At 47.6% G+C, this 16,244-nt stretch overlaps 1 protein-coding gene across 1 annotated transcript in view; it reads left to right on the top strand.

Moving 5' to 3' along the window:
- ALDH1L1 (aldehyde dehydrogenase 1 family member L1) overlaps nt 1–16,244 on the top strand; it is a 114,504-nt gene that overhangs the window by 93,042 nt on the left and 5,218 nt on the right. The window contains exons 10-13 of the mRNA XM_049642255.1: nt 7,689–7,790; nt 10,208–10,307; nt 11,592–11,690; nt 14,645–14,810. Of these exons, the coding sequence (XP_049498212.1) occupies nt 7,689–7,790; nt 10,208–10,307; nt 11,592–11,690; nt 14,645–14,810 (467 nt within the window). The remainder of the gene's footprint in view (nt 1–7,688; nt 7,791–10,207; nt 10,308–11,591; nt 11,691–14,644; nt 14,811–16,244) is intronic.

The raw sequence follows: 16,244 nt of genomic DNA on the forward strand, positions 1-16,244 counted from the left end.
TCGATGCAGAAAAAGCATTTGACAAAATTCAGCATCCTTTCTTAATAAAGACCCTCGAGAAAGTCGGGTTAGAAGGAACATACTTAAACATCATAAAAGCCATTTATGAAAAGCCCACAGCTAATATCATCCTCAATAGGGAAAAAACTGAGAGCTTTCCCCCTGAGATCAGGAACACGACAGGGATGTCCACTCTCACCGCTGTTGTTTAACATAGTATTGGAAGTTCTAGCATCAGCAATCAGACAACAAAAGGAAATCAAAGGCATCAAAATTGGCATGGATGAACTCAAGCTTTCACTTTTTGCAGATGACATGATATTATACATGGAAAACCCGATAGACTCCACCAAGAGTCTGCTAGAACTGATACATGAATTCAGCAAAGTCGCAGAACACAAAATTAATGTACAGAAATCAGTTGCATTCTTATACACTAACAATGAAGCAACAGAAAGAGAATAAAAGAAACTTATCCTATTCACAACTGCACCAAGAATCACAAACTACCTAGGAATAAACCTAACCAAAGATGTAAAAGATCTGTATGCTGAAAACTATAGAAAGCTTATGAAGGAAATTGAAGAACATACAAAGAAATGGAAAAACATTCTGCGCTCATGGATTGGAAGAATACATTGTTAAAATGTCAATGCTACCCAAAGCAATCTACACATTCAATGCAATCCCAATCAAAATTGCACCAGCATTCTTCTCAAACCTAGAACAAGCCATCCTAAAAATTGTATAGAACCACAAAAGGCCCCGAATAGCCAAAGTAATATTGAAGAAGAGGACCAAAGTGGGAGGCATCACAATCCCAGACTTTAGCCTCTACTACAAAGCTGTCATCATCAAGACAGCATGGTATTGGCACAAAAACAGACACATAGACCAATGGAATAGAAGACAGACTCCAGAATTGGACCCACAAAAGTATGGCCAACTAATCTTTGACAAAGCAGGAAAGAATATCCAAGGGAAAAAAAACAGTCTCTTTAACAAGTGGTGTGGGAGAACTGGACAGCCACATGCAGAAGAATGAAACTAGACCACTTTCTCACACCATTCACAAAAATAAACTCAAAATGGATAAAGGACCTGAATGTGAGACAGGAAACCATCAAAACCCTAGAGGAGAGAGCAGGAAAAACCCTCTCTGACCTCAGCTGCGGCAATTTCTTACTCGACACATCTCCAAAGGCAAGGGAATAAAAAACAAAAGTGAACTATTGGGACCTCATGAAGATAAAACGCTTCTGCACTGCAAAGGAAACAATCAACAAAACTAAAAGCCAACCGAGGAATGGGAAAAGATATTTGCAAATGACATATCGGACAAAGGGCTAGTATCCAAAATCTATAAAGAGCTCACCAAACTCCACACCCGAAAAAAAAATAATCCAGTGAAGAAATGGGCAGAGGACATGAATAGACACTTCTCTAAAGAAGACATCCAGATGGCCAACAGGCACATGAAAAGATGCTCAACGTCTCTCCTCATCAGGGAAATACAAATCAAAACCACACTGAGATACCACGTCACCCCAATCAGAGTGGCTAAAATGAACAAATCAGGAGACTATAGATTCTGGAGAGGATGTGGAGAAATGGGAACCCTCTTGCACTGTTGGTGGGAATGCAAACTGGTGCAGCCACTCTAGAAAACAGTGTGGAGGTTCCTCAAAAAATTAAAAATAGATCTACCCTATTACCCAGCAATAGCACTGCTAGGAATTTACCCAAGGGATGCAGGAGTACTGATGCATAGGGGCACTTGTACCCCAATGTTTACAGCAGCACTTTCAACAATAGTCAAATTATGGAAAGAGCGTAAATGTCCATCAACTGACTAACGGATAAAGAAAATGTGGTTTATGGGGCGCCTGGGTGGCTCAGTCGGTTAAGCGGCCGACTTCGGCTCAGGTCATGATCTCGCGGTCCGTGAGTTCAAGCCCCGCGTCGGGCTCTGTGCTGACAGCTCAGAGCCTGGAGCCTGTTTCAGATTCTGTGTCTCCCTCTCTCTGACCCTCCCCCGTTCGTGCTCTGTCTCTCTCTGTCTCAAAAATAAATAAACGTTAAAAAAAAAATTTTAAAAAAAAAAAGAAAATGTGGTTTATATATACAATGGGATACTACTTGGCAATGAGAAAGAATGAAATATGGCCTTTTGTAGCAATGTGGATGGAACTGGAGACTGTTATGCTAAGTGAAGTGAGTCATACAGAGAAAGACAGATACCATGTTTTCACTCTTATGTGGATCCTAAGAAACTTCACAGAAGACCATGGGGGAGGGAAGGGGGAACAAAATTTACAGAGAGGGAAGGCGGCAAACCATAAGAGACTCTTAAATACTGAGAACAAACTGAAGGTTGATGGCGGGTGGGGGAGAGGGAAAATGGATGATGGACATTGAGGAGGGCACCTGTTGGGATGAGCACTGAGTGTTGTATGGAAACCAATTTGACAATGAATTACATATAAAAATATTTTGTTATTGATATTGTCTACTAGATGAAGACAAGTGTGGTCTTTATGCATGGTTTCCTTTAGTTCTTTGAACATATATATAATGGCTGCTTTGACATCTTTGTTGAGTATGACGTCTGGGCCCTCTCAGCTTCTATTGCCTGCTTATTTTTCTCTATCCTGTGATAGGTTATGCTTTCCTATTTCTTTGCATGCATCATAGCTGCGTTAAAAGCTGGCACAATTTAGGTAATATCTTCTTCCCTTTGCAAAGTGTGTTTTCATTATTTGCTTGTTTATGTCTTTAATGACTTGGCCAGGCTATTTGAGTGACGTCTATTTGCCCTGTGGTGTGTAGCCAGTGATGGCACTCGTCAGGGACACAGCCTTGAGCATGGGATGATAGCAGTTTTAGCAGGGCTCTCTATGACTCTCTTTTCCCCTGTTCTCTGTGTTGCTATCTGCCCTTTTGGTGTCATACTCAGCAGTTCAGCTCCACTAACTAGTCTGGTTGCTCTATTGTTTTCAACAATGGCCTGGGACATCAATTGCTCCATGATAAGATCCAATTAAATTTGGGCCCCTTTGCAGGGGTAGTTTTTGAGGCCAGACTTTGAGGTTTGTTTCTACCCAGAGGTAGAACCAGAGAACCCCTGGTTCTCTCTGATAAAGTAACTGACCTATGCTTACCTTAATGCTGTCATAGAGCTATCAGCCTTCTCTTAAGGGCTCATCCCCAAAATCTCCGTTGTTTTTGAGAATGCCCTTAAAATTCAACCTCACCACACAGTTTCAAATAAAGTCAGTATTTTTTAGGAGCTCTCGGTTCTTACAGAAATCTTCTCCCCCTGCCCCAAATCTCTGAACCTCTGGCACAAGTGATGGGTCCTATGAGGGAGCTGGGATTAGGCAGATGAAGCCCCCTGGTCTCAGCCTGCCACACCTGGGTTAGAGCCTTCTCTAGTCCCTAGAGTAGGGACTAGGTGGAAGCCATAGTCAGCAAGAATTTAGCCTCTAAAACACAGAGTTGGGGGCGCCTGGATGCCTCAGTCGTTTATGCATCCAACTTCAGTTCAGGTCATGATCTCACGGTCTGTGGGTTCAAGCCCCGCGTAGGACTCTGTGCTGACAGCTCAGAGCTTGGATCCTGGAACCTGCTTCGTGTTCTGTGTCTCCCTCTCTCTCTACCTGCCCCTCCCCTGCTCATGCTCTGTTTCTCTCTCTGTCTCGCAAAAATAAATTTTAAAAAATGTTAAAGGGGCGCCTGGGTGGCGCAGTCGGTTAAGCGTCCGACTTCAGCCAGGTCACGATCTCGCGGTCCGTGAGTTCGAGCCCCGCGTCAGGCTCTGGGCTGATGGCTCGGAGCCTGGAGCCTGTTTCCGATTCTGTGTCTCCCTCTCTCTCTGTACCTCCCCCGTTCATGCTCTGTCTCTCTCTGTCCTAAAAATTAAAAAAAAAAAAAATTAAAAAAAAAAATTAAAAAAAAAAAGTTAAAAAAAAATTAAAAGAGTTGGAGGAGGTGAAAAATGGTGAGATGTTATATCCCTGGAGTGGGAAATGGAGGAGAGGAACCCTGCCTTCGTGGCCACACCTGTCTGGGGTAGAGTTTCCATCACCTGGAGGGAGAGAATGGTTCATGGCTTGGTTACCACAGACTCTCACTGTTCTTACTGAGATTTAGTAAATTTACTTGAATAAATGTTTCTTCATTTGCTTAAATGGAAGTTTAGGAAAACTTTCAGAGATTGTATATGGTTGGTTTTTTTTTTTTGTAAATCATTTTCACCAGTTATGGTTATTTCCCTGGGAATTGTCATACTAATCTTCAGCAGTGACTCCAACCTCATGCTTTTTGAATTTATTGTGTTCATATTTTTATTATTCTTAAATAACATACAACTGTAGTTTTGACATCTTCTTTGACTCAGTAATACTTAAAAAAATCCAATTGTTTTTTCTTTCTAAAATTCTGTTTCTATGTTTCTAGTTTTATTATGTCATGATCAGAGAATATGGCCTTTGCATGTTTGCTAGTGCTGCCATAACAAAATACCACAAACTAGGTAGCTTAAGCAACAGAATCATACTGACCAAGTAGACTAGAAATCAGAGAGGAAGGTGTCACTAAGGCGATGCTCCCTCTAATGGCTCTAGAGATGATCCTTCTTTGCCTTTTCCTAGCTTTAGAAGCATCACTGATTTCTGCTCTGATCTTGACATGGTACTTTGTCTCTATGTGTGTCTGTATTCAAGTCTCCCTCCCACTTTTTTTTAAGATTTATTTATTTATTTGGAGATAAGAGAGAGAGAGAGAGAGAGAGAGCGCCAGCAGGGGAGGAACAGAGACAAAGGGAGAGAGAATCCTAAGCAGGCTCTACACAGTCAGCGCAGGGCCGATGTAGGGCTCACACCCACAAATCATGAGATCACGCCCTGAATGGTAACCAAAAGTCAGATGCTCAACTGGCTGAGCCACCCAGGCACCTCTCAAATTGTGTCAGAGGATACCATTGACCTAATAAATCCATTACTGGGTTAAGGCCAACCCTAATGATGTTATTTTAACTAATTACATCTGTAACAACACTATTCCCAAATAAAGTCACGTTCTGAGGATATCAACATATGAATGGGGGAAGACACAATCCAACCCACAATAGCCTGTAAACATTCTGCTTTCTAAAATGGAGAATTTCTGGGGCACCTGGCTGGCTCAGTCAGTGGAGTGAGAGACTCTTGGTCTCAGGGTTGTGAGTTCAAGCCTCACATTTGGTGTAGATATTACTTAAAAACAAAATCTTTAAAATAGAAATTTTCTTTTTTTTTGATGTCCTTTTTTTAAACGTTTATTTATTTTTGAGAGAAAGAGCTCAAGCAGGGGAGGGGCAGAGAGAGAGAGAGACACAGACACAGAATCTGAAGCAGGCTCCAGACTCTGAGCTGTCAGCACAAAGCCCAATGCAGGGCTCAAACCAACAAGTTGTGAGATCATGACTTAAGCCAAAGTCAGACATTTAATCGACTGAACCACCCAGGTGACCTTAAAATGGAGAATTTCTTTGTGGTCTGACATATGACACATTCTTGTGAATATTTCTTGAACAGCCTGAAACATGATGATGATGATGATATACACTTTATTTTTCAGAGCAGTTTAAGGTTTACAGAAAAATGGAGTAAAAAGTACAGAGAGTTCCCATATACCTCATATCCCCATGTGTGTACAGCTTCCCTCACTATCGACATCGCACAACAGAGTGGTATATATGTTACAATTGACAAACTTACACTGACACATCATTATCACCCAAAGTCCATAGTTTTCATCAGGATTCACACTTGGTGTTGTACATTCTATGACTAATGTGTTATGACATGCCTCCACCATTGTGGTATCATATGGAATAGTGTCACTGCCCTAGGACTTCCCTGTGCTTCACCTACTTTGCCTCCCTCCCTCCAACCCCTGGCAATCTTTCACTGTCTCCATAGCTATGCCTTTTCCAGTACATCATATAGTCAGACTCATATAGTATACAGTCTTTTCAGAGTGGCTTCTTTCACTTAGTAATATGTATTTAAGTTTCTTCCACATCTTCTCATGGCTTGATAGCTCATTTCTTTTTGGTGCTGAATAATATTCCATTGTCTGGATGTGCCACAGATTATTTATCTATTCACCTACTGAAGGACATCTCAGTATCTTCCATGTTTTGGTAGCTATGAATAAAGCTGCCATAAACATCTATGTGTAGTGTTTTCTGTAGACATAAGCCTTCAACTCACTTGGTAAATACCAAGGACTGTGATTGGTGGATCATATGCTAAGGTTATGTTTACTTTTGTAAGAAATGACCAAACTGCCTCACAAAGCAATTGACCCACTTTGCATTCCTACCAGTAATGAATGAGAGTTCCTTTTTCTCCACATCCTCTCTAGCATTTGGTGCTGTCAGTGTATTGGATTTTGGCCATTCTAATAATTGTGTAGTTGTGTCTCATTGTTGTTTTAATTTGCAATCCCTAATGACATATATTGAGCATCTCTACATATACTTATCTGCCATCAGTATATCTTCTTGATGTGGTGTGTGTACAGACACTGCCTGTGCAATTTTTTCATTGGGTGGTTTACTTTCTTAGTGTTGATTCTTTTTTTGAGATCTTTATATATATATTTTTTTAATGTTTATTTATTTTTGAGAGAGAGAGACAGAGAGAGAGGGAGACACAGAATCTGAAGCAGGCTTCAGGTTCTGAGCTGTCAGGACAGAGCCTGATGTGGGGCTCAAAACTCACAACCATGAGATCATGACCTGAGCCAAAGTTGGACACTCAACCAACTGAACCACACAGGTGCCTCGAGATCTTTGTATATTTTGGATAGCAGTCCTTTATCAGATGTGTCTTTTGCAAATATTTTCTTTCCCAAACAGTTATTTTCTTTTTAACAAGAATTGTGGAATGGAATTAGTTTCTTAAGTATATGTAGAGGATGAGAGTGTCCCACTTCAAACCAACTGAACCAGAATCTTCACAGGTGCACCTGGGCATATGCAGTTTTACAAGCTCAGAGGCAGGGGAGCCATGGAAATGAAGGGGTGACTGGGTGGAGGAGACCAGGAATAGGCAGTTGATAAGGTGGGGAAGGGAAGTATCAAGACTGTCTCCCAGTTCATGGCTTGAACAACTGGTTGCAAAGAGAGGTTGTTTACTGACATGGAGAACCCGGAGAAGGAACACGTCTGGGGAAAGATTAAGAGTTCAGTGTCAAATATGTTGAATATGAGAGGCTGCAAGGCATCCAAGTGGAGATGCCGAGCAGTCAGAGGAATCATAAATGGATCTGGATTGCAGGCAGATTTAGAGGATGATGTGTCTGAAGATGACATTTGAAGAGGCGAGCCAGGGTGAGGTCAAGCTGAGGAGACAGTGTGCGTTGAAGAAAGGAGAAAATGGCCTTATTTTAACTTACCTCTTTAAAGACCCTGTCTCCAACACAGTCGGATCTGAGGTACTAGAGGTTGACATAATGAATTTTTAGGGCATGCAATTCTGCCCACAGCAGAGAGGGAATAGGCCCTGGGCATGGAGGGTACTAAGTACTTGGGGTGCACAGCCCAGAGGCCTGGCCTAAAGAGGCACGTGCGAGGGGTGGCAGAGTTTGTACCTCACCCTCAGCACCTGCTGGCTGCCCTGACTCCCTCACTGACTCCAACCTGCAGGCTCGCTGGTTGGCCAGAGACTCTCAGACCATCCCGATGTGCGGAAAATTGGGTTCACAGGTTCCACAGAGGTGGGAAAACACATCATGAAAAGGTAGGTGTTGGGGATACCCCTAGCCACAGTGTGAAGATGTGGACAGTGCTGTGTGTGAGCTTGAGGCAGGTCCAGGCCCAGTGTCTGAGTTTCTGACCAGCCCCTGTGGAGGCCAGTGCAGCTGCTCCACGGAGCACACTCAGACCTGGGGCTGCTGGAGGCTCCATGCGATTTGGGGCCCTGAGCATGCATGGCCACTTGGGACAGAGCTGCTCTGAATTGAGATGGGCTTCAAGTGTCAAAGGCCCCCTGGATTTTGAAAACTTAGTGCCCAAAGTAGCTGATTAATAACTTTATATTGATGGCAGTTTGAAATAATTTATGAATTGGGTTAAATAAAATACATTTAAATTAATTTCATTGGTTTCTTCTTAGTGTTTCTTTTAAAGCTAAAAGGAATTTACTTTTGTTTTTTAGTGGTTAGTAAAAAAAAATTCTCTTACATTTGTGGCTGGTCTTTGAGGCTTTTGTTCTATTCTATTGGACAGCCCTGTTCTAGAACATCCTTTCGTCTCTTTTTCCTGGGACTTGCCTCAAACCACCTGGGTTTCTATTCCCTGGCTCTGTTAATAATTCATGATAGGACCAGGGCCAAGCCCTGACCCTCCGGGCCTCAATTTCCCCACCAGTTGAGTTTGCATGCTCCGAGGTGCTGGTTTGTGCAGACAACAAGCTTGGGGCTACAGACAGGGCTGGACTGCAGGACAGTACCTCATAGCCCTGGCTGTCCCAAGACAAACACTGGATGCCCCAGCACCACCCCACTGAAGCTGAATTCTGGGGATGGGTTTCAGGCATGTGTACTTGAGTAATAGTTACAAATAGAGAGGAGCTGAAGTTTCTGTTGGACATAGTGATGCCTTTCTCTGAGGTCACATGAACACCCACCACTGCCTGTGCTATAAGACTCGTGTGTGAGACCTTCCAGAGCAGTCCAACTACGACACGACAATTACACGGGAGAAAGGCTTCTCTTGTGTTAAAACACCACCTTATTGTAGCCCCCAGTGCAGAGCAGTGTTCTTTTTCCCTGGGACACTTCTGTAGCCCATGACCCTGCTTTCCAGGGGCCTCTTTGTGCCCCCACAAGATGGGGTTCTCACCCCTTGGCCCCACACATGCCCTTTGTGGGACAGGGTGCATCCTGGGCCCTGGTGCCTTCCTTAAGTGGGCACCATGTTTATGAGGATCACAGCAGCTTTATATGGCATATTTTTCTGGGCCAGGAGCCACAGCCAATGTGGCTGGTAGAGTGTATCTTTAGGGTCAGTGGAGGCTGACATCACAGCCTGTGAATGGGTCCAGGAAGAGCAACTCTGAAGTGTTTTGAGTGCAGCAGAGCAAGCCTCAGCATTGAAGAGAGGGAGGCTGGTGGTGGTGCAGGACTGATAGTTGGGGTGCAGATGGACGGATGAGGGAGTTGGGGCAGGGGCTAACTGCAAGTAGTCACAGCAGTTGATTTACAAGTAAATCATCTGGTCTTCCCAATGCTGTGTAGGCAATAGTCCTATGTAAGCACATATGTGCTAGGGTGAGTGAGGGCTCAGTAAATGTCAGCTCTGAGGACTTCAGGGCAGGAGGGCTTGGGTGGGTGTCCTGTGGCTCTGGGACTGCCATCACCTGAGGACATTCCAAGAATACCCTGAGGCTGGCGCCTGAGATGAGAGCCTTCTTCCTGGGTAAGTCCTGAGCAAGGAGACCCCCCCCACCACTCCCACCCTGTGCCATGCTTGTGTTTCACTGACCCACTCCTGTGAGTGTCCCTTTGAGGACAGTGTCAGTAAGTCCACTTTGTGCCCACTGATATAGCATGCGATGGACCCCCACCTTCTCTCTGTTTGCACCTGTCACTAAACATCCAAGGGGACAAAGGCCCTATGACACTGTAGCCACGCCAATGGGGGAATGGTTCTGTGTTTGGTTTATTCATTGGATAAACACAGCTGCATGACCAGACACATGCCTGTCCACCCTGGTGGGGCTTATTCTCTGATGGGCAGGGTCAGACACAAATACTCCACACAGCAAAGCACATCAGACACGGAGCTCAGGAGCATGCAATTTATAGGGAGCAACCAGGGCAGGCACCCCAGCAAGGGGACATTGGAGCAGAGGCCAGAAGAAAGTGATGAATGAAGTTCAAGGATATGTGAAGCAGGAAGGGTCCTGAGGGGCTGTGAGAGCAAAGACCCCGCTGTGGGCGTAGCCTGGGTGTGGAGAAGGAGGAAGGCAGTGGTGTGGAGAGAGGAGTGAGGCAGGGAGAGCAGATGAGTGTGGGAGTGGGGAGAAGCCCCCTCTGACCCTCTGCTTGCTCTTTGAGTACAGCATGCTTTGGAGCTTCTCTCGGCTCCTCCACCTGGAGCCCCTGTGTCCCCATCTCCCAGGGACTCAGCCCTACCAACCTATGTCCCTTTCAGCTGCGCCCTGAGTAACGTGAAGAAGGTCTCCCTGGAGCTGGGCGGGAAGTCGCCCCTCATCATCTTTGCTGACTGTGACCTCAGCAAGGCTGTACAGATGGTGAGGGCCGGCCTGAAGGGGGTGGGGGGCGGACATGGGGTGCCCATCGCTGATTCCACAAACACAAAATTGGCCTAGACTGGCAGGAAGGGGCCTAGGGGACAAAGAATTCCATATGCCTTCCAGAAAAACAAACTTCCCAAGATGTTTCATAACTGTCAGGATTTGAGATCAGCTTCACAGAATGGGAAATGTTAGCCATGTTCCCATCTGTTCTGGTCAGCATGAAACTCTTTCCTTTTTGCTATGTCTGTTTGCCCAGTTCCACCACTGACTCATTGGGCAGCCTCAGGCAAGTTACTTAACTTTTCTGGCCCTTGCATTCTCACCTGTATCATGGGGAGAATACACCTATGGTTGTTACAGCGATTCAATATGCTATTAAGTCTGAAGGGCTTAGAAGATGTAACAGGTGCTGTGTGTCAGTTGTCCTTATGTTCGTATTGTCACTCATTGTTACGCCTCAGTCCCCCTCTCCACACTTTGGGAGCAAGCCAGTAAGGCCATGTTCAACCATGTGCCCAAATATGCCCCATTCTGTCTAAGTCTCAAGGTGTCTTGAAGCACAATGTGACACCCAGCATGGACAGGAAAGAGAGTACAGCCTCAGGGAAACTGAGGGAGACAAGTACATCAGCCCAAGGGTCTTGACCCTGGTGCCAAGGCCACTGCTGCAGGGCCAGCGGCTCAGGCCATGTCATTGGGCAGTGCAATCCCAGCTGCCATGAGAGCTGAGCTTGACCCAGAGCAGTCAGGCTCACCCTCCTCCCCTGGTCCCCCACATAGGGCTCCCCAGGTCCAAAATACAGGCTCCCTTGAGCTACTGAGGACAGTCATTCTGGACCCCTGCCAGGAGTTCTCTCAGGCCTGAGCTGGCACCTTGTCCCTCAAAGACATGGGGCTGCTGCCTGCTCCAAGCTAACAGACCCTCCAGGCTCAGCCCCAAGAGGGTGAGTTCTGACCCCTCCTGTATCACCCCAGGGAGCATGCCTGCATACAGGGTCTCCAGGCTCACTCCCCAACTCCCACTTGTTCTCCACTCTCTGCAGTGTGGACACAGGTGTCCCCAGGGGATAGGACTCATCTCTCCTCTTGAGGTGACTGAGGAATGAGTGGAGCCTGTATGCCCAGCACTGGCTGGGTCTGGCCCACCATCCATCAAAGGTCAAGACATACACATTCTTCCCCTTCCTTATAGGAAGGGGTTACCTGGGGCCGATGGGATGTGGGGGGATGGTGCCTTGGGAGAGGTTGTAAGCCAGCATCTTTATCCATTCTCTGAAGGGGATGAGCTCTGTCTTCTTCAACAAAGGTGAGAACTGCATTGCGGCGGGCCGGCTCTTCATAGAGGACTCGATCCACGACCACTTTGTGCAGAAGGTGGTAAGTTATGCTGAAGAGTCCTCACCAGGAAGACTTGGGCTGCAGGGGGTTGGGGACAGGGAGACAGGGCTGGGCCAGGTGGAGTCGAGCACTGTTCATCTGAGCAAGGAAACCCTCAGGCAAAGCCGTATCATTTTTACTGGTTTTTATTGTTTCAGCAAGAAATAGCAACCCTGCAGCTCACACTGACATAACCAGAAAGGGCCTGTGCTAGGGCACGTCTGCAGCAGTGAAGCCTGAGCCAGGAATTCAGGTGCATGTGGCTCACTAAGGATGAGCTCTCAGGTGAAGACTAAGAGGTGAGAGGGACTAGGAGAGGACAGAGACAGGACATGGTCTCAAGTGACATCCAGCCCTAGCCTGACCCACACATAGGAGCTCTGGAGCAAGAAGGACAGCTCTTAGGTGTACCCCTGGGTCAAGGGCCAGGCGTTTATCCCCTCTCAACAGTTGTTGGCTGTGAGTGTCCATGGACTAGAGGAGTTCCCCCCTGGACCTGGGACCATCAGCAACCACTTCTCACGGCTGCTGTGGGATGGGTGCCCACAGGGGCATGGCGCTGATAGCATAGAACCAGAGGGAAAGTCACCCTGTCCCCACTGACTCTCTTAGAAAAGGCTGTGGGGGAGGATGTTGGTTGGCATGACTGGGTCCCAGGTCCATCTCTGGTCCATTTAGTGATTGCAGGACCCACAGGGCTCTGGTTGGCTCAGCTTCAGCCAAGAGCCCTTCCCCACATCCTGGAAAGGAGAGTCTGATCACAGTGGGTAAGGGAGGGGATGCTGGAACACAACCCCTGTGTGCAGGTTTAAACACAATGTATGAAGCCAGGAAAAAAGAGAGAGCAGGACTGAGACAAGGCAGGACAGGTGTTCAGAAGGAGTTCTGGAGAAGGTCTTTTGTTTTAGAGAGAGAGAGAGTGCATGTGCACTTGAGTGGGGGAGGCACAGACAGAGAGAGAGAGAATCCCAAGCAGGCTCCATGCTGTCAGTGTAAAGCCCAACATGGGGCTCGATCCCACAAACAGCGAGATCACTACCTGGTTCGAAACTGAAAGTTGGACACTTAACCCACTGAACCACCCAGGTGTCCCTGGAGAGGGTCTTGCATAATGGGTAAAAATATGAAAGGCAGGGAGGAAAGGAGCAGACCTTCTAGAAAAGGGAGTGTAACAGCTTTTTCCATGTCATAAGCTAGTCCCCAAACTTAGTGGCTTTGGTAAATGCTGTTTGTGCAGTCATAGTCCTGTGGGTTGGCACCGTGGGCACCAACCCAGGTTCACCTGAGGTTGGCTCATGCATCTGCGGCCAGCAGGAGCACTGGTGGCTACACTGGGGAGGCTCATCTTTGTCCTTGTGTTGCTTCCTCTCACAGTGTGTGCTCGGGCACATGCGGGGCCAGTGGCAGGATTCCCAAGAGTGAGAGCAGGAGTTGAGAGCCCTCTTGGATCTCTCAAAGGTTGCTCATGCCACATTCTACCTGCCAAAGCAAGTCACAGGCCACCCCAGTTTCAAAGGGTGGGAAACCAGCTCCACCTCGATGGGAAGTGCATACAGTGGTGTCCACTTGTATAACCCACTGTAGTTTGGGAGCTGGGAAGCCTGGCTGAGCAAGTCCTTTGCTGTGACACGCCCAGCACAGGAATAGCTGAACCTGGGACACGGATGGAGAATCATGATGGAGGGGGCGGCTCACTGAGCGGATGTGGTTATGGGGAGCACAACCCTTCTGGAGACTGCAGGGAAGTCATGAAACTCCCACAGAGTGAGGCAGGGGACAGAATCCCAGGATAACTCTCAGGATCATCTCAGTTCCCAAATACAGCAAGGGAGAAGTGCACCCAGGACGGTCAGCACCATTGCTCTTGGAGTCCTAGGGAGATTGGGTGGAGGGTGGCCAAGTGAGAGCAGAGAAGGGGAGCAAAGCAGGAGATGGGAACACCCTTCAGCACAGAGAAGGGGTTCTTGGTGAAAGGGCAGAGGGTGTTTCTCGGGGACTTGAGTGTTTGCTGCATCTGATTAGGCCTGTCTGGAATGTGTGCGCAGAGCCTGAATGGAGGGGTGAGACAGCCCTCGCCTCAGAGGTAGAGGAGATGGCCAGTCAGGCCTGACCTTGATGCAGCCACAGGGAGGGTGTAGATGACCTTGTTTGATTTTAGGAAACCAAGGAAGGAGCCTGGAGAGAGAAAAATGGAAGGGGTGGATCCTAGCCTGGAGCCCAGAAGTTCTGATGTCTACATCCCACTGGTTATGCCATCTGAGTTCTTTTTCATAGCACAGCATCCCATACTCAGAGGCTTTTATGACTCTCTGCATTCAGCCCCAGAATCCAGCAGACACCATCTGGCACATCCTTTGTGGAGACCCAGACCTGCGTCTCCAGGCAGCAAAGACTTTTGTGTTGGCTGAGGCAACAGGGAAGGCTTCCTGGAAGGAGGAGGCCCTGAAGCTGGGCCCTGAAGCAGGCAGAAGTGGGAGCAGGAGTGGGTGGACTCAAGGCCCAGGCCCCTCTGCTCTACTCTTACCACTGGGGCATTGCAGCAGGACTGGTGTTTCCTGGCCCCATCCCCATCCCCATCCCATGTTCTGGAGTCCCCAGACAAATGTTCTTTCAGCTTCTTGGCCTGTGAAGCTGGGCACAGGACCAGTGTAGAGACACACTCTGTTGACACCACCCCCAGCCCCATGTCCGGCCCTCACCCATATCCCTGGACACCTCTGTTTTCCCAGCTCATCTGATGCTACGCTCAGGTCTCCTTGCACATAGGATACATCTTGGGTTTCAGCTTGGAAGGCAGGTTTGGAACCAGAATATGGAACATCCTGAGGGTGTGTGGAATTTCTTCAGGGGCCAGTGGCTGGAGGCCAAATGCGAAAATGTCAGTGGGTCAGGTTTGGAGCATTGCCAGGAACTTGGGCACCTGAGCAGGACCTGACTGGGAGAACTTTCCACAGGTAGAAGAGGTGAAGAGGATGAAGATTGGTAACCCTTTAGATCGGGACACCAACCATGGGCCGCAGAACCACCAAGCCCACCTACGGAAGCTAATAGAGTACTGCCAGCGTGGCGTGGAGGAAGGGGCCACGTTGGTCTGTGGTGGGAGTCAAGTCCCTCGGCCAGGTCAGTCAGAGCACTCCACTTGGGTGAACTGAAGGGCCAGTAGCATGGCCTCTGGTTTCCTGTTTACTTCTAATTGGAGGTATGTGAAGGCCATGGTTAGGCTCCCAGGCCTCAGGGCCCATCTGTGACACTGGATGCCATGGCCTTGGCTATCTGGACACCTGCCAGACCAGGCGTGGTACTGGCAAGGTGAAGACAGCAAAGCTGAAATCCAGTCAGTGCTGGTTTAATGTGTATCATAGTGGACTTTGATTTGCCATAAACCTCTCCACATCTGTGAAATTCTCTCCTCCTGTGGATTCCAAGGCACTGGCTTTCATGGCTTTCTATCTTTGGCATTACTTCTCAGTGGCCACTCTTCACTGAACCTCCCTCACCACCTGTCCCTTAAATGGAGGTATGCTCAAGTCTCTCCTGAGCTTGGAGTGTTGCTTATGGCAGACATTTTCCCTGGAGGATCTCACCCCCTGCAGTGGCTCGTACCCTCCCAAATATCTGTCTCCAAGCTCCTCCTCATCCAGAAATCCTGCCCACCTGGACACCTCCACCTGTATGTCCACGGCCCCTTTGAACTGAATGGGTACCAAATCCGTCACATCTGAGTTCCCCCAGCCCCAACCTGACCCAAGCATACACCTGCCTCTCTGGAATCTTCCATCTGATCAAGTCACTGGAGCCAGAGGAGCAGGAGCTGCAGCATGGACTATTTGAACTGCTTCCTTGTTAGACTGCCTGCTACATGGGGAAAGACACTGTGTCTGTCTCTGTCTACACCATTAGGTCCTTCATGCCAGCACTGAGACTCATATGAAACCTGAGTTAATTTCATGGAATGAAGGAGGGAAGGAAACAATGAATATTAGACTCCTCTCTTTTCTTGATCCCCTACTCTAAATTAACTGCCTGATTCTATTAAATTAAAAATCTTTCTTGCCTGCCCTGCATCCCTCCTACCATCCTGCCAACTCTCCACAGCTTGTCCTGCCTGGACCATCATGTCTGCTTCCTGAGGAACCTCTTGAGCCATGCTAACCCTTCACTCATGTAGCTGCCAGAAGTCTGCTTATATCTTCCCCAACATTGGAGCAATTTCTACAGGGACCCATCCCCCTGCAGTGACAAGCTCAATCTCCTCACTTCATACACAGGGTCTTCCATGATCTGTTTCTAACTTGCTCGCCCATGACACATGCTCCAACCATTTTTTATTCTCTCTGAATACATCTCCCCTTTTCTTGCTCCCTGTGCATTTGCTGCTCCTCTGATGAGCAACCAGCTCCCGTTTCACCACCTGGTGAATTCACCAACCAGCTCAAATAACAGCCAGACCCAGACCATATGTGCTCCTGTGTCACAGCTGCTCCCTGGCATCTTCTACAGTGACAATTGTATAGCCACTGACTGCCACTCTCTGCAGAGTTCAGAGGCTGATTG

The sequence above is a fragment of the Panthera uncia genome, chromosome A2, assembly GCF_023721935.1.
Source record: "Panthera uncia isolate 11264 chromosome A2, Puncia_PCG_1.0, whole genome shotgun sequence".
Lineage (NCBI taxonomy): Eukaryota > Metazoa > Chordata > Mammalia > Carnivora > Felidae > Panthera > Panthera uncia.